At 38.5% G+C, this 21,658-nt stretch overlaps 1 protein-coding gene across 7 annotated transcripts in view; it reads right to left on the bottom strand.

The window, feature by feature from the left end:
• Positions 1 to 21,658, bottom strand: part of MAP3K19 (mitogen-activated protein kinase kinase kinase 19) — a 72,711-nt gene that overhangs the window by 14,343 nt on the left and 36,710 nt on the right. For all 7 annotated transcript variants that reach the window (XM_047873260.1, XM_047873261.1, XM_047873266.1 and 4 more), the window contains 3 exons: positions 13,336 to 13,432; positions 5,019 to 5,097; positions 3,770 to 4,020 (listed from right to left, as the gene is read on the bottom strand). In XM_047873260.1, coding sequence (XP_047729216.1) covers positions 3,770 to 4,020; positions 5,019 to 5,097; positions 13,336 to 13,432 — 427 coding nt within the window. The remainder of the gene's footprint in view (positions 1 to 3,769; positions 4,021 to 5,018; positions 5,098 to 13,335; positions 13,433 to 21,658) is intronic.

The raw sequence follows: 21,658 nt of genomic DNA, 5'->3' as shown, positions 1-21,658 counted from the left end.
GGGCAGAAAGGGAGGGAGAAAGAATCCCCAGCAGGGTTTCGAATTCACGAACTGTGAGATAGTGACCTGAGCTGACATCAAGAGCCAGAAGCTTAACTGAATGAACCACCTAGGCACCACTATAATGTTTTTATATACAGTTGACCCTTGAACAACACAGATTTGAACTGCATGCATCCACTTACATGTGGATTTTTTTTTGATAAATACAATACATTTGTAAGTATTTTATAAGTACTTACTATATGATAAATAAGTACTGTAAATGTATTTTCATTTCCTTAATAACATTTTCTTTCCTCTAGCTTACTTTATTGTAAGAATACAGTATATAAAACATGTAACATTCAAAATATGTGTTACTTGACTGTTTATGTTATGGGTTAGACTTCTAGTTAACAGTAGTAGTTAAGTTATACATGAATTTTCTACTGCACGGGGTCAGTGTCCCCAATTCCCACATTGGTCAAAGGTCGACTGCAAATGTATATTATATATATAACATTTATGTACATATGTTTATGTTTGTACTTACATTCATATTCATAATTATGTTTATGTTTATATTTATGTTTTTAATTTTCTTAGTATTTATTTATTTTGGAGCAAGACAGAGTGCAAGCTGGGGGCAGGGGAGCAGAAAGAGGGAAACACAGAATCTGAAGCACACCGCAAATCCCCACAGGGCAACACAATGGGCACCAGATGTTTACCTGTGGGGAACCACCACAGGAGTGAACCCTGAAATTATGAGGCTCAGAAATTATACCAAGTGATTGGCACTCCAACCTATCCCTCTTTCCCAAGAAAGAGACCTTTACTATGAAATGTAAGCAAATATTTCCTGGAGAGAGGGGAAATGTGTCTCTGGGTTTTATAACTCTAGAATGTAAGCGAACAGCTCCTGAGGAAATAAATGTCTGAATCTCTCTGGAACAATAAACGAACTCTAATTTCTAAGACATATTTATCACTCAATCATCTTTTAACCTAGTTTCCTAGCGCTTTTTGGTCATAAAGCTTGGACTGTGCAGACATGTTAAAAATTCACGTATAATTGTCTCCCAACAGTTGTTTGAGCTCAAACATGGAGTAGATCATAGATGGGATATACTAGGTAGTGTAAAACCTAGTTGTCCTCTTACCAAAAACCCCACCCACCACCACAGCTTGAAGTTGAAGCCAAAAGCTCCCATGTGTCCAGCATCAAAGCAGATCACATAAATGGATGAAGTGGGGCAGATAGACAGTAGTGAGCTGAAGTTGTGTGCCCCAACAAAAGGGACAGCCATTATTACCCAGTCCCAGGTGATGTTGTCCATTCCAGGTGGATAATCTAATACTGCTAGATTCTCTAATTGTCAAGAGAAACCAGAGAGCTGCAGACTTTATGTGAAATTTCCCTCCCACCCCTTTTTTAAGTGCTGTGAAAGCCAAACAAAATATATCACAGGTCCATTCTAGCCATAGGCTGCCATTTTGAAATTTGACTTTGAAACAGACCTCTCTAAGATGTAGCACAGGTAAAGAAGATATTCACAGATGAAAAATGGTAACTAAGAAGAGGATACCAATAGGAGGGGTTCAAGCGTTCCCCTTAGCCACAGCTACCAAAAGCACCTCCCCCCAATTCTTTATGCATTTAATCAACAACTAGTAATTGAGTGCCTAATGAGTGACTGATACTGTCCAGAAGATGGGTAATATGGTTGTGAACAACAAAGACAAAATCTTTGCACTCTAAGAGGTCATATTCTAGAGGCTGAGGTTTCCCTGTTGAAAAGATGCCACAAGTTAATACCAGAAATTCAAATGAATGGGCGCCTGGATGGCTCAGTCAGTTAAGCATCCAGCTTCAGCTCAGGTTGTGATCTCACGGTTGGTCAGTTCAAGCCCACACTGACAATGCAGAGCCTGCTTGGGATTCTCTCTCCCTCTCTCTCTGCCCCTCCCCACTCGTGCTTTTTCTCTCTCTCTCTCAAACTAAATAAACTTGATAAAAGAAGAAATACAACTGAGTATAATGTATAATTGTGTGCATATGTATAAACTGATTTAAAAAAGAAAAAAAACCTTTCAAGTATTATAAATATTTGGATAAATATTATCCAGTGTTGGTAAGAAATGACATGAGGTGGAAAGAAACGCAAACATTTCTGGTGAGAATGTAGAAGTGAGGTCTGGCTTACAGGTAATTTGGCAATATATGTTGAAAGCCTTTTACAATGTGTATGAAATTCCAGTTAAAAGATCAAATGTACCAGTTTTTCTCCATTTCATAAACCTCACTAAAATGATAGTAAAGGAGGGGCGCCTGGGTGGCGCAGTCGGTTAAGCGTCCGACTTCAGCCAGGTCACGATCTCACCGTACGTGAGTTCGAGCCCCACGTCAGGCTCTGGGCTGATGGCTCGGAGCCTGGAGCCTGTTTCTGATTCTGTGTCTCCCTCTCTCTCTGCCCCTCCCCCGTTCATGCTCTGTCTCTCTCTGTCCCAAAAAAAAAAAAAAAAAAAAAAAATGATAGTAAAGGAAAGTAAAAAGGAGTAAATTAAAAAGGAAATTAAAAGCCCAGAGGATAAGACAACAGATGAGCAAAGTCAAAATATTTTGGACAGTGAAAATTTTATGGATGAATAATAATTGATTAGTTGTCAGCTTTCTCTGTTCTGCTCAGTGCCTGCAGGGGGAGAACTCAACAAGAAGTAAGAACTCCAGAAAGGAGCAAGAATTGACGATACCAGGTACCTCTGAAGGTAAGGATGAAGGTAAGACTGGAACAAGGGATTGCTTGTGAATCTGTGGAAGAAGTAGTTTCGCCATTCCCTGTCCTGCCCCATGAATCAGGAATTGCTCTTCTCCATTCCTGGCAACTGGCTGGAAGTTTACTTTCCAGAGAGTTTGGAACAAAGATGCTAAGTAGCTAGGTATAGCTGAGAGTAGCAACAGGGTGCTGGAGTGACAATAAAAGGATGAAGGGGAAGTCTGCACATTGATAGGTGAGTCCCAGCCTTTCAACCCACAGTCAGGGGCTTGGGTTATCCCTGTCTAGGGAAAACTGGCCAAGAGAAAAATCTGTCTATGCACACTGACACTTGGGGACTCCCTCACTCCACCATCTAGGTCTCTCTATGCAATTTACCTGGAGCCCACAGCACTTTTTAGTACTGCCAAGAAACACAAATAGATGGCCATGGAACAGTGGATATGTGAGAAAAGTCTCTAATGTGAAAATACAGAGAACAAAACAAATGGAAAGAAAAGAGTTCAGAAAAAAAAAGAGACGACGAAAAACTATCATTAATATACTTCATGTGCCTTTTCTCAGAAAGCTACTGGAACTGCACCAAACTAAATACCTTACCCATACAGTTTCTCTGCTGTGCGATCTCTCTTATTGCAATAAGCCAAAAAATGCAACTTGTTGGATTACAGGTTTGTCCCCAGAGGCTTAGACCAATTGGTTTAGGACAGTAGTAAGCAAATATCAAAGACAGCATTGCCCTAAGAGGAATGTGCTAGCTAATAAACAAGTCTTGGGCTAGAGAGAGTGGCCAACTCAAATCCTGGAGGAAAGAGCATCCTCCATGTAAGGCCCCAAGATTCCCACAGGTAAACATGAACCAAATGGGAGTTTGTGGTAAAGATTTTTCAAACACTGAAGAAAAAGAAAGATGATAGATAGATAGATAGATAGATAGATAGATAGATAGATAGAGATAGATAATTTATTGACAAAAGGATAGAGAAATCACTCTAATTAAATGAACTCACCTTCAGATTTTCTTTGCTGCTCCTTCAGAAAGTGAGGAACATCTTCTCTGGCTACAGATGTGGAGATGTTTGGTTCTAAGCAAGGTCTTGGCAACAAAAAGCCCACATTTGCATCACAGAGCTCCTTGGAACTTTCCTCCTTCTTCTGACCCATGGTCAGAGTCTTTGTCCGGAAGTCCACCATGTGAATTTCATTTGGAAGAGAAACAGAATGTGCTTGTGCCCTTTCTTGATTCACTGGGGTTATCTGACTAGAAGGGAGGAGAACATGGTTTCATTCAAAACTCATTCCCTGTATCTTCTGGATCTCCACTTCTCAGTCTAGACTGAGATCACCAGAAAGCTCAGAGAACTATTTCCAAATGATGCTGCTGAGTGGAAGAGCTGTATTCTTCAAAGAACAAGACCTCTCCACCCTCCTATTCACTCCCCACCTCGTCTGCTTTCTGCACTCTACACTTTAGTTTCCCCAGCCCCTATTTCCTTAGAGAAATCAGGTGGGCAAAGTGCAGGCATAGATGATGCACTCTTTTACTTCTCCAAATGCTTTAACCAGCTCAGTACTTCTCAAACTATCTTTGGTAAAGGACCAGTTTTAAAATTTTCCAGTCCATTGTGGAATGAAACTGTTGTGAAACTTCTGTAATAAAAGTGAATTACTATAAGAATAAATAAAAATAAAAAACATGAAAATAAACCCCAAGTTTTTCATTATCAGATCAGTAAATCTAAGATTACTTTGTCAAACTGTAATACAACTCTTTAAATGTTTACATTTTCAAGTTCTATCCTGACTTCATCATGGACTGGTAACAGAAGGACCACAGAATCACATTTTAAGTGGCACTGCCTCAGGGTCAGCAAACTATGACCCCTGGGCAAAATCTTTTTTTTTTAATGAAATTTATTGTCAAATTGGTTTCCATATAACACCGAGTGCTCATCCCAACAGGTGCCCAAAATCTAGTCTTCAGTCTGTCTTTGTAGTTTTATTGGACCATACTCCTTTGTTTTCATATTGTCCATGATGACATTCAAGCTACAATCAGAGGATTGCCTCATTGCAACAGAAACAATATGGTCCACAAAACCTAAAACTGGTATTATCTGGCTCCTGCCACAATAATATTTATTACAACGTCTGCTTGAGAGTGTTTTTTGGGAGGTGAATTACTAAAAATGTAGGTTATCACACAAGTATCACTTCATACTTATATTTCAATCTAACCTTTCAAAGTATATTCCTTACTTGTTTTCTTGTAAATCTTCTCGGCTTATTTCTTGGGGATAACTGACATCTCTTGGAAAAGTAACAATAATCTCAAAACCTATAGAAACACATGACAATAAAAAATAAGAAAGTAATGAATTCCAGTGGCAACTGGGAACTAAGTATTTTATTCCTGGTTAGTTAGCTAATCTATTTTTAATAATTACAGAATGTGGAATAGAATAGAGAGCCCATAAATAACCCACAATTATACAGTCAACTAATCTATGACAAAGGAGGCAATAATATGCAATGGGAAAAAGACAGTCTCTTCAACTGGGATGTGTTGGGAAAACTGGACAGCTACATGCAAAATAATGAAACTGGACCACTTTCTTACACCATACACAAAAATGAGCTCAACATGGATTAAGGACCTAAATGTGAAACCTTAAAACATAAAAATCCTAGAAGAGAGCACAGGCAGTAATTTCTCTGACATCAGCTGTAACAACATTTTTCTACATGTCTCCTGAGGCAAAGGAAACAAAAACAAACTATTGAGACTGCACCAAAACAAAAAGCTTCTGACAAGCAAAGGAAACAACAAAACTAAAAGACAAGCTAGAGAATAGGCAAAGATATGTGCAAATGACATATCTGATAAAAGGTTAGTACCCAAAATATATAAAGAACTTATAAAACTCAACATCTAAAAGCAAATAATCCAATTAAAAATGACAGAAGAGTTGGGGCGCCTGGGTGGCTCAGTCGGTTAAGTATGCGACTTGAGCTCAGGTCATGATCTCGCAGTTCGTGAGTTCAAGCCACGCGTCAGGCTCTGTGCTGATGGCTCAGAGCCTGGAGCCTGTTTCAGATTCCGTGTCTCCCTCTCTCTCTGACCCTCCCCCGTTCATGCTCTGTCTCTCTCTGTCTCAAAAATAAATAAACGTTAAAAAAAAAAAAAAAGAATTGACATTAAAAAAAAAAATGACAGAAGACATGAGTAGACATTTCTCCAAAGAAGAAATACAAATGGCTAACAGACACATGAAGAGATGCTCAACCTCACTGATCATGAGGCAAAGGCAAATCAAAACCACAATGAGATATCACCTCACACCCGTCACAATGGTTACAAGCCAAAAACCCATGGAACAACAAGTGTTAGGGAGGATGTAAAGGAAATGAACCCTCCTGCACTGTTGGTGGGAATGCAAAGTGGTGCAGCCTCTGTGAAAAACAGTACAGAGGTTCCTCAAAAAAATTAAAAATAGAACTACCCCACAATCCAATAATCACACTACTGCATATTTACCCAAGACTACAAAAACACTAATTCAAAAAAACATATGCACCCCTATGTTTATTGCAGCATTATTTATCATAGCCAAATTATGGAAGCAACCTATGTGTCCATTGATAGATGAATGGATAAAGAATATGTGGTATATATACACAATGAAACTCGGCCATAAAAAAGAATGACATCTTCCCATTTGCAACAACATGGATGAATCTAGAGAGAATAATGCAAAGTGAGTCTGAGAAAGACAAATACCATATGATTTCACTCACATGTGGAATTTAAGGGAAAAAAATGAACAAAGGGAAAAAGACACAAACCAAAAAAACAGACTTTTAACTATAGTTATTCAAACTGATGGTTACCAGAGGGGGTGGGGTGGTGAGGGTGAGTGAAATAGGTGATCGGGATTAAGAGTACACTCATCATGATAAACACTGAGTAATATATAGAATTGTTGAATCACTATATTGTATACCTGAAACTAAAAAATAATAATAACAATAAAAATAATTACAGATTGGTATCAGAGTAATGCTGGCCTCACAGAATGAATTTAAAAGTTTTACTTCCTTCTCCATTTTTTTTTTAATTTTTTTTTTTCAACGTTTATTTATTTTTGGGACAGAGAGAGACAGAGCATGAATGGGGGAGGGGCAGAGAGAGAGGGAGACACAGAATCCGAAGCAGGCTCCAGGCTCTGAGCCGTCAGCCCAGAGCCTGATGCGGGGCTCGAACTCATGGACCGCGAGATCGTGACCTGGCTGAAGTCGGACGCTTAACCGACTGCGCCACCCAGGCGCCCCCCTTTTCCATTTTTTAGAATAGTTTGAGAAGAACAGGTATTAACTCTTCTTTAAATGTTTGACAGAATTCAAACCTATGAAGCCATCTGGTCCTACTCTGATTTGTTGGGAGTTTTTGATTACTGATTCAATTTTGTTGCTGGTTATCAGTCTGTTCAAGTTTTCTATTTCTTCCTGCTTCAGTTTTAGGAGGTTATATGTTTCTAGGAATGTATCCATTTCTTCCAGGTGTCCAATTTGTTGGCATATAGTTTTTCATAATATTCTCTTATAACTGTTTGTATTTCTGTGGTGTTTGTTTTATTTCTCCTCTCTCATTTGTGCTTCTTTTTTGGGGTCCTTTCCCTTTTCTGTTTGATAAGTCTGGCTAGAGGTTTATCAATTTTATTGATATCCTCAAAGAACTAGCTCCTGGTTTCACTGAAAATACTAATTCAAGGGTATACATGCACCCCGATGTTTATAGCAACATTATCTACAATAGCTAAATTATGGAAACAGATCGAGTGTCCATCAACTGATGAATGGATAAAGAAGATGTGGGGTATAAATTACTAAAATGTATTGTAACTTTACAAATTAAGTATAATTTTTAGGCCATTAACTAGTCTTAGGGGAATGTTATTGGAATTGAATCAATGTGCTATAAAATGCAAGTAGCAATGTCAGAGACATAAGACTGATGACTCAAAAAAAGTACAATATATGTTCTGTCAATGCCTTTTTATTTAACCATTTTGTCTATTTTATTTTAAATACTATATTCTGTGGATAAAGGGCAGACACATTGATCAGGTGACATTGCTTTATTCGGCTCTGTAGATGTTGTTGATCAGTAATTAATTTCTGTTGTGAAGAATTTGTTAACAAATCCTGAATTTATGTCTGATGGAGAAAAATAAACACTGACCGTATTTTTATACTTTAAAAAAAGATGTGGTATTTATATATATACAATGGAATATTAGCCATAAAAAATGGAATCTAGGGGCACCTGGATGGCTTGGTTGGGTGTCTGACTTCGGCTCAGGTCACGATACCATGGTCTGTGGGTTTGAGCCCCACATCAAGCTCTGTGCTGACAGCTTGGAGCCTGGAGCCTACTTCAGATTCTGTGTCTCCCTCTCTCTCTGCCCCTCCCCTGCTTTTGTGCATGCTCTCTCTCTCAAAAATAAATAAACATTAAAAAATTTTTAATTAAAAAAAAAACGAAATTGTGCCATTTGTGATGACATGGATGGGTCTAGAGAGAATAATGTTAAATGAATCAGAGAAAGACAAATACTATATGATTTCACTCATATGTGGAACTTAAGGAACAAAACAAATGAACAAAGGGAAAAAAAGAGAGAGAGAGAGAGGAAAACCAAGAAACAGACTCTTAAGTATAGAGAACAAACTGATGGTTACCAGAGGGAAGGTGGGTGGAAGGATGGGTGAAATAGGTGAAACGGATTAAGAGCACACTTATCATGATGAGCATTGAGTAATGTATAGAATTTGAATCACTATATTGCACACCTGGAACTAATATTATTTGTATGCTAACTAACTGGAATTTAAGTAAAAACTTTAAAAAATTACAGGGACACTAACCAGGGACTGAGTTTCAGCCATCTTTATATTTTTCCTATCTAGCATATGACGGGTCCTGAATCAATGCTTGCTTAAAGAGCAAAAAAAAATATGTAACAAAACTTTCCAGATATAAAATAAAGTTTTATGGTGAGCAATGTTTTCTCCTTAGATGGAGAAAACAGGCCCTCCTGTAAAGTGTAACTAATGACACCTACTTCACAGGACCATTGTGAGATTTAAATGAAATCATTTATGTTGCCCCATGGGAACTTGCTTGTTATATGAATTTTGGTCAACTCCTTTCTGATTCCATGGAATGATTCCCACTATAACCCTTAAGCCAGACGGTTCCAGCTTGTAGCATCAATGCTTGCTTATAATATAACATGCTAAATTTACATTAAAAAAAACTAGTGGGAACGATGCCACTTTTAAGATTTGTTCATCTATTCATGTTTTTCCATTCAACAAACTTTTATTAAGTATATGCCAAGCCCAACTCTTTGTGCTGAAGATACGGAAATAAACAAGGTGCTACTGTGACCTTAGTAAAGACAATAAATAAGAAAGCAAAGAGCATTTCAATGTAAACATTGTGATAGAAGTGTACAAATGGTGTTGTGGGAACACAGAGGTGTATGCTTTCCAAACAACCCAGTGCTTGTCCCAGTGTTCAGTCCTGTCTATGTATTTCTGAAGGCCATTTAGGGCATCTCCCTATGTCTAGGGGGGCTATGGTTTTAAATAGCCCCACTGATGGCATGCTAGGGAAGAAGTAGAGCAGAGAAGATAAAAGGGTATGAATCAGACAGATCTGGATCTACATCCCTCCTCTGCTTTTTATGGGTGATCTTGGGAAAGTTACTAAATAATCTAGCTTTGGTTTTCTTGATGTTTCTCAAATATGACAACATGATCGGATGTTCTCTGCTATTATAAAATAGCAGGGATCACATCTCCAAAAATGAGGTTTCCTTGGAATGACCAATATATTTTTAAAATTTTTTCAAAGATGCTACCACCACGCTATTCAGCGACACAAAATAAGATGTTTGGAATTACAGAGCTGGAAAGAACTTAGAGATCATCTGATCCAAGCCCTTCATTTTATAGACAAAGAAACTGATAACCATGAGGTTGTGTGACATCATCAAGGCTGCTCTCATACTTGAAAGGAAGATGGATGTCTTTTATAATATTTTTGTAGCCGTCTTCAAGTGCAAAATCCTAGCTGACATGTTAAAGTAAGAAAAACATACAGCATACATTCCTAATAACTAAACTGTCAGTGAAAAGGATAGTCTATACAAATGCTAGCTGCAGTTAGTACTTTGCTGTGAAAGTTGGAAAACTGTGTGCAGCATATTCATGTGAACACATTCTTAAAAATGACTGTACTTTTACAATTATTGAGAACTAATAAACCTAGAATGTTTTTAAGCAAATTTAACGTGTTCAATAGTTTGTTAATTGGTTGATTTCTTTTTCAAACCAAGGAACAAAAGATACAATAAGCAAGTATAAGAAATACCTGCCCTTGTGGAAATTGTTCAAAGTTAATGGCCCCATCCTAGGGGTGCCTGGGTGTCTCAGTCAGTTGAGCATCCAACTCTTGATTTTGGCTCAGGTCATGATCTCAGGGTCGTGGGATCAAGCCCTGTGTTAGGCTCTGAAGTGAGCATGGAGCCTTCTTAAGACTCTTTCTCTCTCTCTGTCCCTCTTCCCTGGTTGTGCTCTCTCCTTCTAAAATTAAAAAAAAAAATTAAAAAAAAAAAGCTAATGGCCTCATCCTAATCGTTGGGTCATAAATGGAGGGCAAAAAGGTTATAGAATGTATGGACTCTGAAATCTACTGGGAACATACAAATGTTCTCCATTTTGTCTCTTCATTGAGCGTGAATGGTCATGGGAGCCTCTGAACCTACCAGGTTCCAGAACCACCAGGAAAGATGATGCATTGTCACATGTAAAAATAAAACACTTGTTCTTGAGTGCATCTTTCCACATAAGAAGAGGTAAAGTAACCCCATCAGAAAATGTTACAGTAGAAAGAAACTAAGAGGCAGCACTTAAATATAGCCAGAAACAATTTCACAGAAGAGGTGAAAATGATATTCAAAGTGGAAAAACGATCATTAATTTGTTAATGTTAAGCCATTATTAAAATGAAAACTGAAAATTGTCCCAGTCTAAGTCATTCAACAAAGAAAAATTATTGCCTCCAGAAGAGTCTTACTCTCCTGTGTTTTCTTCTTGTTGTGTTTAAAATATTTTTAAATACCCTCTCCACATTTTTATAATTTCCTAAATAGTGACTCTCGACACAGGTTTTTTAAACATTTATTTATTTTTGAGAGCGAGACATAGACAGAGCATGAGTAGGGGAGGGGCAGAAAGAGAGGGAGACACAGATTCCGAAGCAGGCTCCAGGCTCTAAGCTGTCAGCACAAAGCTCAATGTCGGGCTCAACCCCATGAACTGCGAGATCATGACGTGAGCCGAAGTTGGCTGCTTAACTGACTAAACCACCCAGGCCCTCCTCTATTATCTTTTAAAACCTTCTTCATTGCTAACTCAACCAGAGTAAATTCTGTTATCTGCAGTTAAGAATCCTGATGGATACGCACTGCGTTAAAAAATTCTTTTAAGCCCAGTAATTTTAGTATATAGGTTCTTATCCATTTATGAAAAGAGTAACTTTACATGCTCAATGCAGTCTACAACGTTTGCATCTGATCATCGTTCTAGGAAAACAGCTGAGTGAGAAGTGCTAGAAGATTTTTACACTAAGGAAAAGGATGAAGGATTTTTAGGGGGCCATAAATTGTATTTTACAAATTATCATCTATAAAAGCCTATAATTAAGCCAATGCGTACAGCAGGAATACTTAGTTGTTAAAGTCCGTGGGTGTGATCCAAACATTATATATATCTTATTGATGCTCCCTTTTGAATAGAATACAGTGAACAGAGATAAATTAAACAAATGTGTATGTCTGCAACAGAATAGATACTCATATGGCATATACATAAAGTTTTTATAAAGTGTGCAAGCATTTAAACATTAACAACTTCAAGTACGTTAGAAACGTGTAAATGGGGTTTAAAGAGATTTATTGATACTTAAGATGAATACAGTGCACAATAGTGCCCCAGATGTTTTTATTTCACACTTGTGACTTAAGAATAACTAATAAAGACTATGAACTATGAGAAGAAAATTAAACAGACACATAATTGTTTCTTTCCAGTTTGTATCCCAAGTAATTAAAGCTCAAATTTTAGGCAAGAGCTTAGTGGAGATGCTACATAAATGCTATGGCTCCTATACGAAAACCTTCAATTATAAAACATTATAAATCATGTGAAAAGAATTAACAGCAAGTCATCTCCAAACTGAGTAGAATAAAGAAATTATTTAACCTCTTGGAAGGTGCTTTGGACACACCTGTTCCTAGAACTCTGCTCTGAAATGTCTGAAAGTCAAAGTCAGACCACGAGGAGTGTTTGGAAGGAGGCCAGGATTTTTAAATTTTAATTAGATGTTTCAGGTTTCGCGGTGTTAATTATTTCAAATGTTACTAAATTATTCTCTGCTCTCGGCCTGGAGAAAGGAGAGTCCAAGTGAGTTTGAGAGAGGCAGGAACTCCCCAGGAGAGGGCAGCATCACATAAGGCGACAAAGGAGACAGTGGCTCGGACAGCAAAGCAGTGTTCGGGGAGGTTGACGGGGTTGCAGAAGAAAAGACATCCGAGAGGACAACCTCCCCGGGGTTTAGAAATGGAAGTCAGAAAACTGCCAGAGAGAAATTGGAGCAGTGCTAATAAACATTTAATTTATGAAGTTTAGGGACGCCTGGGTGGCTCAGTCGGTTAAGCATCCAACTTTGGCTCAGGTCATGATCTCGCAGTTTGTAGCAGCTCAGAGCCTGGAGCCTGCTTCAGATTCTGTGTCTCCCTCTCTTTCTGACACTCCCCACTCACGGTCTCTCTATCTCTCTCTCAAAAACAAATATTTTAAACAATTTTTTTAAATGAATAAAAAGAAGTTTATAGGTGAGTAGATGACAGATCATTGTGATTGCTGTCGAGACTATTTTCTGAGGGGAGAATCTGCAAATACCTTGTGGTCTGTTAAATGCAAAGGCTCTTAAGGATATGACAGGATAACATATTTGGAATGGGTGTTGTTCTGGAAAAATTCCAGACTTATATACTCATAGAATAAAGGACTGAGACTTGGGGCTTTAGTGCCTTGTTCAGTCTCCCATCTTTCCCTGAAGAAAGGAGCTTTGGGACAACAGCTGATGGAGAAATGCTTGATTCTGGAAGAGAACAGATCCCTGGAGCTGATAGAAGATTCTGAGAGGCAATAAACGGAGGGAAAGATGTTGTCAGAGAAAAAGGAAAGAGGCAGAGAATGGCTGGCTGAGCTGGAGCAGGGTGGAATCAAGAGAGACACATAAGAGAGAGAGCCATTTGGGCCAGCAAGTTGCGAAGATGTGCTGATTGAGATAAGAACCAAAGGATAGGATGATGAGTGGGTCCTCTTTCCCTTGTGCTGTTTTCAAGGTTCTGCACCAAGCACTACTGAAATTGGGGTGGTGGCAGGAATCCAAATAATCAATGTTAACTTTGTGAACGCATCAAGGACAGAAGCCAGATACCTTCTGTCCTGGGTTGCCAAGCTTGTCCATCACCACTTGGATCCCCTCCTTCACTAAGCAATATGGAATGACTGCAATCCTCGTCTTGGTCAAACTCCTGCAGTATCAGGAAAGAGTAACTCAGTTATTCAACATACTACTTTGCTGACAAAGTGAATATCGATTTTCCTAAGCTAAAGTTTCATACCATGGATTCCTTTTAAATTAGAGAAAGTATTTAGAACTAAAATAATGGGAAAAGTATCTGCTCCTGGAGCACCAGGCCCAGACAGATGTGGACATGCTTAATTGTATAACTGAAAATGAAGATCAAAGCTAAAACCACATAGACACATAGAAATTCAGTATTTTACACTTTTTTATCATGTCAGTGTCCAGGCTGCTAAGCTGCCACAAATTCCATCTGGGTGGGTAACTGGAGAGAATCCTTTGGCCACAGCAGTGAAAAACCCCAAATGAACGTGGTCTTTTCCATAATGCCTCCCTGGGGCATCATTCACAATTGGTGAGGATGGAAATCCCTGCCCCATATGGAAGCTACAGATATAACTCTGGACTGAAAGGAGGCAGCAAGGCTTATTAAAGTTTTCACTATGACATCTTTCTGATCTAATCATGGCACATAACCTCTCAAGGAAGGAAAAACTTCCTTTTTATCCTCTAGAAAATAATCATTATGCTTAAAAAACATGGTAGAAAACCAACCTGATTTATGAAAAGTACTGCTCTCTAAATAAGTGTTTTCTTATTAGAATTCATTGTTGTTGACAGGTTCCTTCATTAGAAGTTGTTGCCGCTGGTGATTTTGCCCTATTTAATGTATCAAACAGCGACAGATGCAAATAGTAGTTAAAATACCCCATCATAACCCAGAAGTTACAATTAGCTCTCTGGTTTCTATGGTCTGTTATCTATTACCACTATTTAAGAGAACTGTTGGATAAAGTCTTTGCCCTAGGCTCAGATGCCTGTCACACAGGTGGGAAGTCTATCATTCTGATATTTCATTCATTCATTCCCAATCAGGCTTGGGAAGTTTTCCACTTTGTTCATTTTAATTATCACAGAAAACAATCAAAATAAAATCCTTTATTTACGCTGCCATTAAAATATTTTAGGTATTCAGGGGCACCTGGGTGGCTCAATATGTTAAGCGTCTGACTTCGGGTCAGCTCATGATCTCACAGTTCATGAGTTTGAGCCCCGCGTCAGGCTCTGTGCTGACGGCTCAGAGCCTGGAGCCTGTTTCTGATTCTGTGTATCCCTCTCTCTCAGCCCCTCCCTTGCTCATGCTCTGTCTCTCTCTCTCAAAAATAAATAAACATTACAAAATTAAAAAAAAAATTTAGGTATTCAACTGTAATAACTTTATAGTCCTACCTTTTACATAGCAGCAGTACCTGCTTTTTAAAACTTTTTTTTTTCTAAGTAGGCTCCATGCCTAGTGCGGAGCCCAAAGTGAGATGTGAACTCATGACAGATGAAGATCAAGAGTCTGATGCCACTTTTTAAGCCACCCAGGTGCCCCTTTTAAAAGCATTTTATTAGGTTCCTGGGTGGCTCAGTCAGTTGAATGTCTGACTCTTGATTTTGGCTTAGGTCATGATCCCAGGGTTGTGGGATAAAGCCTAGCGTTGGGCTCTGCACTGAACATGGAGCCTACTTAAGATTCTCTCTCCCAATCTCTCTCTCTCTCTCTCTCTCTCTCTCTCTCTCTCCCCCTCTGCCCCTCTTCCCCACTTGCACTCTCTCTCTCTTAAAAAAATTTTTTTTTTGTAATAAAGCATTTTCTATCTCCTGGCAAAGGAGGTGCCCTGTCTCAGACCATCCTGGTTGTCAGTGGCAAAAAAGAGATGGGGGCTGGTTCACCCTAATACTAATACTAGACTGTTGTGGATTTCACTGCTTGCTCTTTTTTGCATTTCAAAAATTCTGTCACTGTGTGGCAAATTTCTTCTCCTTTCCATGCAATTACAATGGTGGTGGGGGGGGGGTGTTCTCTTTTTAGATTATATAGAAATAAAAAAAAAGCATTTTTAAAATGCACTAGAGTGGTGCCTGGGTGGCTCAGTCGGTTGGGCGTCCAAGATCAAGCCCTGTGTCTGGCTCTGTGCTGACAGCATGGAGCCTGCTTGGGATTCTCTCTCTCCCTCTGTCTCTGTCTCTCTCCCAATAGTTCTCGCTCTCTCGCTCTCTCTCTCTCAAAATAAATAAATAAAAATTTTTAAATGCAGTAGGAAAAAATCTGTCATCTTACAAATAAAAAAGCAAACACGATTAACATAGAAATAATATTTCATCTTTTTCCTAAGTATTTAAAAATACAGTTGCATCACATCTTATTTTGTCCAGCCTTTTCACTTAAGGCAAATACAAATTACATAGCAATTTACTAAGTAAACATCATTTTAATGTAATTATAAATTCTTTCTCTCAACAAGTATCTATCAGAGGGTCACAACAATGTTTAGTAAACCCCATGAGTCTTACAATATAAGCCCCATAATGCTTATTAGTCAGTTTTTAATTCTTGATTATTACACATAGTGCTGTGGACACCCATGCAATTAATACCCAAATTTTTATTATTTCTTTAGAGTAGGTTTCTAGATATTGAATTATTGATCCAGAGAGTATGAACATTTTTAAGTTGTTTTACACATACTACTTTAAAAGTAAAGTTTCCACTTAATGCTTACACTCTACCAGCAGTTCATGAAGGTGTTTCACTATATCTTCTCCTCGATTTATCAATTATCATCACTTTTCATTTTTAGTACTGTAATTTATGGAAGTGGTCATCTTGTTGTTTGAATGTGCACATTGTGATCAGTAGAAAAGTTTGCAGACAGTTTCACATGTTTATTTAAAAAAATTTTTTTTTCAACATTTATTTATTTTTGGGACAGAGAGAGACAGAGCATGAACCGGGGAGGGGCAGAGAGAGAGGGAGACACAGAATCAGAAACAGGCTCCAGGCTCCGAGCCATCAGCCCAGAGCCTGACGCGGGGCTCGAACTCACGGACCGCGAGATCGTGACCTGGCTGAAGTCGGACGCTCAACCGACTGCGCCACCCAGGCGCCCCAGTTTCACATGTTTATTGACCACTGAATTTTTCCTTTTAATAGATATAGTCTTGTTCAGATCGTTAGTCTGGGAACACTCTTAAGAGACCTCAAAATATATTCCTACCATTTCATATAATTACAGTGATTCAATTAAATTTTTATGATAAACTTTGGCAAATAGCAGCCTTCATGTGGCAGTGTTAATATATAACTGGGGGGTGTCTGGGTGGCTCAGTCAGTTAAGCGTCTGATTTTGGCTCAGGTTGTGATTTCACGGCTCATGAGTTCAAGCCCCGCATTGGGCTCTGTGCTGACAGCTGACAGTCTGGAGCCTCCCTCAGATTCTGCATCTCCCACTTTCTCTGCCCCTTACCCACTTGTGCTCTGTCTCTCTCAAAAATAAATAAACATTAAAAAATACACACACACACACACACACACACACACACACACACACAAACTGGCTCTCATGTCAGGTGTCTATGTTGATTAATGAGCTGTGATCAGTCTCAACTGCTCAGTTCATTTATTAGTTGGTCCTTTAGGAAAGTTGAAAGATGCAGAGTGTGGGCGCACCTACCAACAAAAATCCATTTTGATGACTAGTATCTACACATGTAGGGTCAGACACTCCTCTATGCAACTTATATATATTAAATAATTTAATCCTCACACCAACTGAAGGTAGGAATTATTGTTTTCTTTTTACACATGAAGCCCAGAGAGGTTAGCCAGTGGCAAAGTCAGGATATACACCCAAACTCTGAAGTCTGGTTCCAGAGCTCTTAACCCCTCTGCTTTCTTGCAACCATGGAAAGTTCAAAACAAAGAATCTCAAAAAGAATCAGAAAGAAAAGAATCAATAACGGTAAGCAAAATTAAGAGAAAGGATACTGAAACCTAATTTATAAGTTCTGCATGGGAAAAAAAAAAGGTATGTGATACCTGCTAGTATCTGACAAAAATTTCTTCCATAGAATAAACTGAAAAACCGTAAACATCACACAAACCCAAAAGGATGTAGGGAATAATATATGTTTTGAAGGCTCATCATGGAAACGAAGATTCTAAAACAGAAACAGCTCTGGATTCTCTAATTTATTTTAGAATGCTAAATATGAAAGACTTTAAGATGTACTTGGGTGCCACAAGGACAATTGAAATAATGACACTCAGTCATGAGTGAAGAAGAGAAAATATTAGAATAGCACATCCCCGGTATAAATGGATTTCATAAGCCACTGACAATGATGCAGGAGGTGACAATAGACTAGAAAAAGTATAGCATTCTAATCAGCAAACAACAGAATCTCAAACATACAGAAAAGAGGCATAGAAATCATACATAATTAAATTTGGAAGGAAGAGTCTCTTTACATGAAAGGAGACTCAATTTCAAGTACTGTGATTGGGAGAGGCTGTAAAGTCTCTCAGAGGCACTCCTACAATCAAAACAGCTGCTTATATTTGTAAACTATGAAAACCTATTGCAGACCACCAAAAAGAAAAGCAAGCTTTCATTTAAAGAAAAGAAGTGAAGGATGACCTTGGGTTTTACAATTTAAACCTTAGAGAAAGCACTAGAGATGAAAAGACAAGTTCAATAGTCAGAGTCTATTTCTCCCTCAGAAATGAGTTCAAAGTTATTTCAACCATAATAACAAAAATATAGAGTGAGGTTCAACAAAAGTTTTTAAATTGCATGAAAAAAATGTACTAATATAAAGGGATGTTTAGTCCTTTTACAAAAGAGAATTACTTAAATATGCCACAAAAAACGAAAAGCAAATGTGTTTTTGTTTAGCAATTTCTAATGCATAACAGTCACTTAAAAATTTTTTTTTAACATTTATTCACCTTTGAGAGACAGAGAAAGACAGAGTGTGAGCAGGGGAGGGACAAAGAAGGAGACACAAATAGGAAGTAGGCTCCAGGTTCTGAGCTGTCAGCACAGAGCCCAACGTGGGGTTCGAACCCATGAACTGTGAGATCATGACCTGAGCTGAAGTCGGATGCTTAACCGACTGAGCCACCCAGGCACCCCAGTCACTTCTTTTTTTAGTTTATTTGTTTATTTTGAGAGACAGAGAGAGAGAGAGAGAGAGAGAGAGAGAGAGAGGAAAGAATACGAGTGGGGGAGAGGCAGAGAGAGAGGAAGAGAGAAAGAATTCCAAGCAGGCTCTGTGTGTCAGCAAAGAGCCAGACTTGGGGCTCGATTTCAAGTACTGTGAGATCATGACCTGAGCCAAAACCAAGAGTCAGACACTTAATGGACTGAGCCACCCAGGAGTCACATGACGGTCACTTTAAAGACTGATCTCTAGGTATTTTATTTCAATTACTATGTTATATTAGTAACCAAAAACAACACAGCCTTTACGGTTGTGACAAAACCTGCTGCGTAGCAGGGTTTCTCAGCCTCACCACCTATGACATTTGGGGCTGGATAATTCGTCATTGCGGGGCTGTCCTGTGCCCTCTAGGATGTTTAGCAGCATCCCTGACCTCTACCCACTAGATGCCAGTAGCACCTCCACCCAGCTGTAACACCAAAAATGTCTCCTAATGTTGCCAAATGTCCCCTGGGGACTCTCTGTTGAGAACCAGTGTACTAAAGCAACTGTGGTTTGGTTTTTGGTTTTAGCCTGTTTAAAAAGGTTGTAAAAGAAAAATATTCAAACAGTATGAAATATGCTATTGTTTAATATTAAAAAATAGTAATAATAGTATTAAAAATAAACATTTCCATTCTACCCCATCCCATCTCATGCCCGAGAGGAGTCTTTTTTAATTTTTTAAATGTTTATTTATTTTTGAGAGAAAGAGAGAGACAGAGAATGAGCAGGGGAAGGGCAGGGAGAGGGAGACATAGATTCCGAAGCAGGCTCCAGGCTCTGAATCCTCAGCACAGGGTTCAACACAGGGTTCAACACAGGGCTCGAACTCATGAACTGTGAGATCACGACCTGAGCAGAAACCAAGAGTTGGACGCCCAACCAACTGAGCCACCCAGGCGCCCCAGAAAGCGAATCTTGAGCAGGCTCCATGCCCAGCACAGAGCTCAGATGTGGGGCTCAATCTCACAACCATGAGATCATGACCTAAGCCAAAAATCAAGAGCACGATGCTCGACGCTTAATCAATTGAGCCTCCCAGATGCCCCACCATTACTTTCAATTTAAGTGTAGCATACTTTCAGAAAGTGCATAGATTCATGAATGTTTATAAACTGAACATAATTGTGAAACCAGGACCCAGATCAAGTAAAAGAATTCTTAGACATGATGTAAGAATTAAGACCCATAAAAAATAGATAAATTGGTTTTCATCAAAATGAAAAGCTTTGGGGGGTGCCTGGGTGGCTCAGTCAGTTGAGCATTCTGCTCTTGATTTCAGCTCAGGTCATGATCTCACAGTTCGTGAGATCAAGGCCAGTGCTGGGTACTGTGCTATCAGCATGGAGCCTGCTTGGGATTCTCTCTCTCCTCTCTCTGCCTCTCTCTTGCATGTGCTCTCTCTAACTAACGAACCAACTAACTAAATAAGAAAAACTTCTATTCAGTGAAAGACCTGTTACAAAGGTGAAAATAACAAGCCAGTTCTTCTACTGACTAGTAGAAAATATTTGCAAATGACATATCCAGAATATATAAGGGATTCTTTAAACCCAACAGTAAGAAAACAAACAATCCAATCAGAAAATAGATTAAAAATTTGAACAATTCATGCTGATGGGGAATAAACCCATAGAAAAATGATGTTCAACATCAGTCATTAGGGAAATGGAAATTAAAACCACAATGAGATACCACCATACTTCTACTAAAATGGTTAAAATAAAAAATACTGACACTGCCAAATGATGGCCAGGATACAGAGATACTGGATCTCTCTTCATTGCTGATGGGAATATAAAATGATAGAGCCACTCTGGAAAACTGTTTGGCAGTTTTTAAAAGGGTTAAACATACATTTGCCATATGATCCAGTATTTGGATTCCTGGACATGTATTCTAGAGAAATGAAAACGTATGTTTATATAGAAATCTGTACACAATTGCTCATAGTAGCTTTGTATATAATAGCCCAGAACTGGAAACAACCCTAAATGTCTCTCAACAGGTGAATAGTTAAGTAAACTGTAAACACCTGTGCCATAGAATACTCCTTAGCAATGCAAAAAAACTTGATACAACTTGGATCTATCTCAAAAGCATTATGCTGAGTAGAAAAACCAATCTCAAAAGTTTATACATATGAGAATTCCTTTTATATGACATTCTCAAAATGACAAAATTATGGAGATGGGTAACAGATCAGTGGTTGCCAGGCGTTAAGGATGGAGGAGGGTGTGGTTATTAAGAGGGCAGTAGGAAGGGATTCCCTTGGGGTGACAGAACAACTTTGTATCTTGACTGTGGTGATCCAAGAGATAAACGTCAAAGAACAGTACACTCAGGCACATGCGCAAACAGAAAAAACAATGCATGCAAATACTAGTGAAATCCCAGCAAGGTCTGTAGCTTAGTTAATTATAATGTGTCAGTGTCAATTTCCCAGTTTTGACAACCTGCTAGAGTTACGATAATAGTTCCCTTTTGGGGAAGCTGGTGAAGGTTACACAGGACTTCTATGTACTATTTTTATAGGTTCCTGTGAATCTGTAATTATTTCAAAATAAAAAAGGTTTTTTAAATTAAATTTTTGTTTTTTTTTTTCTTTGTTGTTTTGGGATGATTTTTGGAAGGAGAAAAGGACTCAAAAATATTTACCATCTCCAAAAGTCCTCATTATTTATTATATTATAGTCCACACCTCATTAACTTTGTAAAATAAATAATTTGTGGCCATATTGTTTTCTTACCAACAAAATATAGAGCAGCAATACTTTTACCTGTCTGGGCTGTGTTAATTTTTGTAAAAATTCAAAAGGTACAAATGAATGCATAGCACAGAGTCATCTCCAATTCTCTCCCTATAGGCAACAATTGTTACCATGTTACCAGTTTGTTGTATATCTTGGGTATTGGTCCACAGTTGTCTATGGATTACACTGTTTGTTACTAGTACGGTTACTGTACTGTGAGGGACTTCATGTGGAGTCATTCATCATGGTGGGGGGCCGGGGGTGACCAGGGCCAAGAGGAGGCACCTTCTTTGTGGTACCCTGTGATGGATTTGACATGATCAGATGAGTGATCTTCTCCTTTTCCACATGAACACACATAAACACAAGCTGCATTTTATTATTTA

The sequence above is a fragment of the Prionailurus viverrinus genome, chromosome C1 (genome assembly GCF_022837055.1).
Source record: "Prionailurus viverrinus isolate Anna chromosome C1, UM_Priviv_1.0, whole genome shotgun sequence".
In the NCBI taxonomy this organism is placed as follows: domain Eukaryota; kingdom Metazoa; phylum Chordata; class Mammalia; order Carnivora; family Felidae; genus Prionailurus; species Prionailurus viverrinus.
This window is presented reverse-complemented; position numbering and strand designations above follow the sequence as displayed.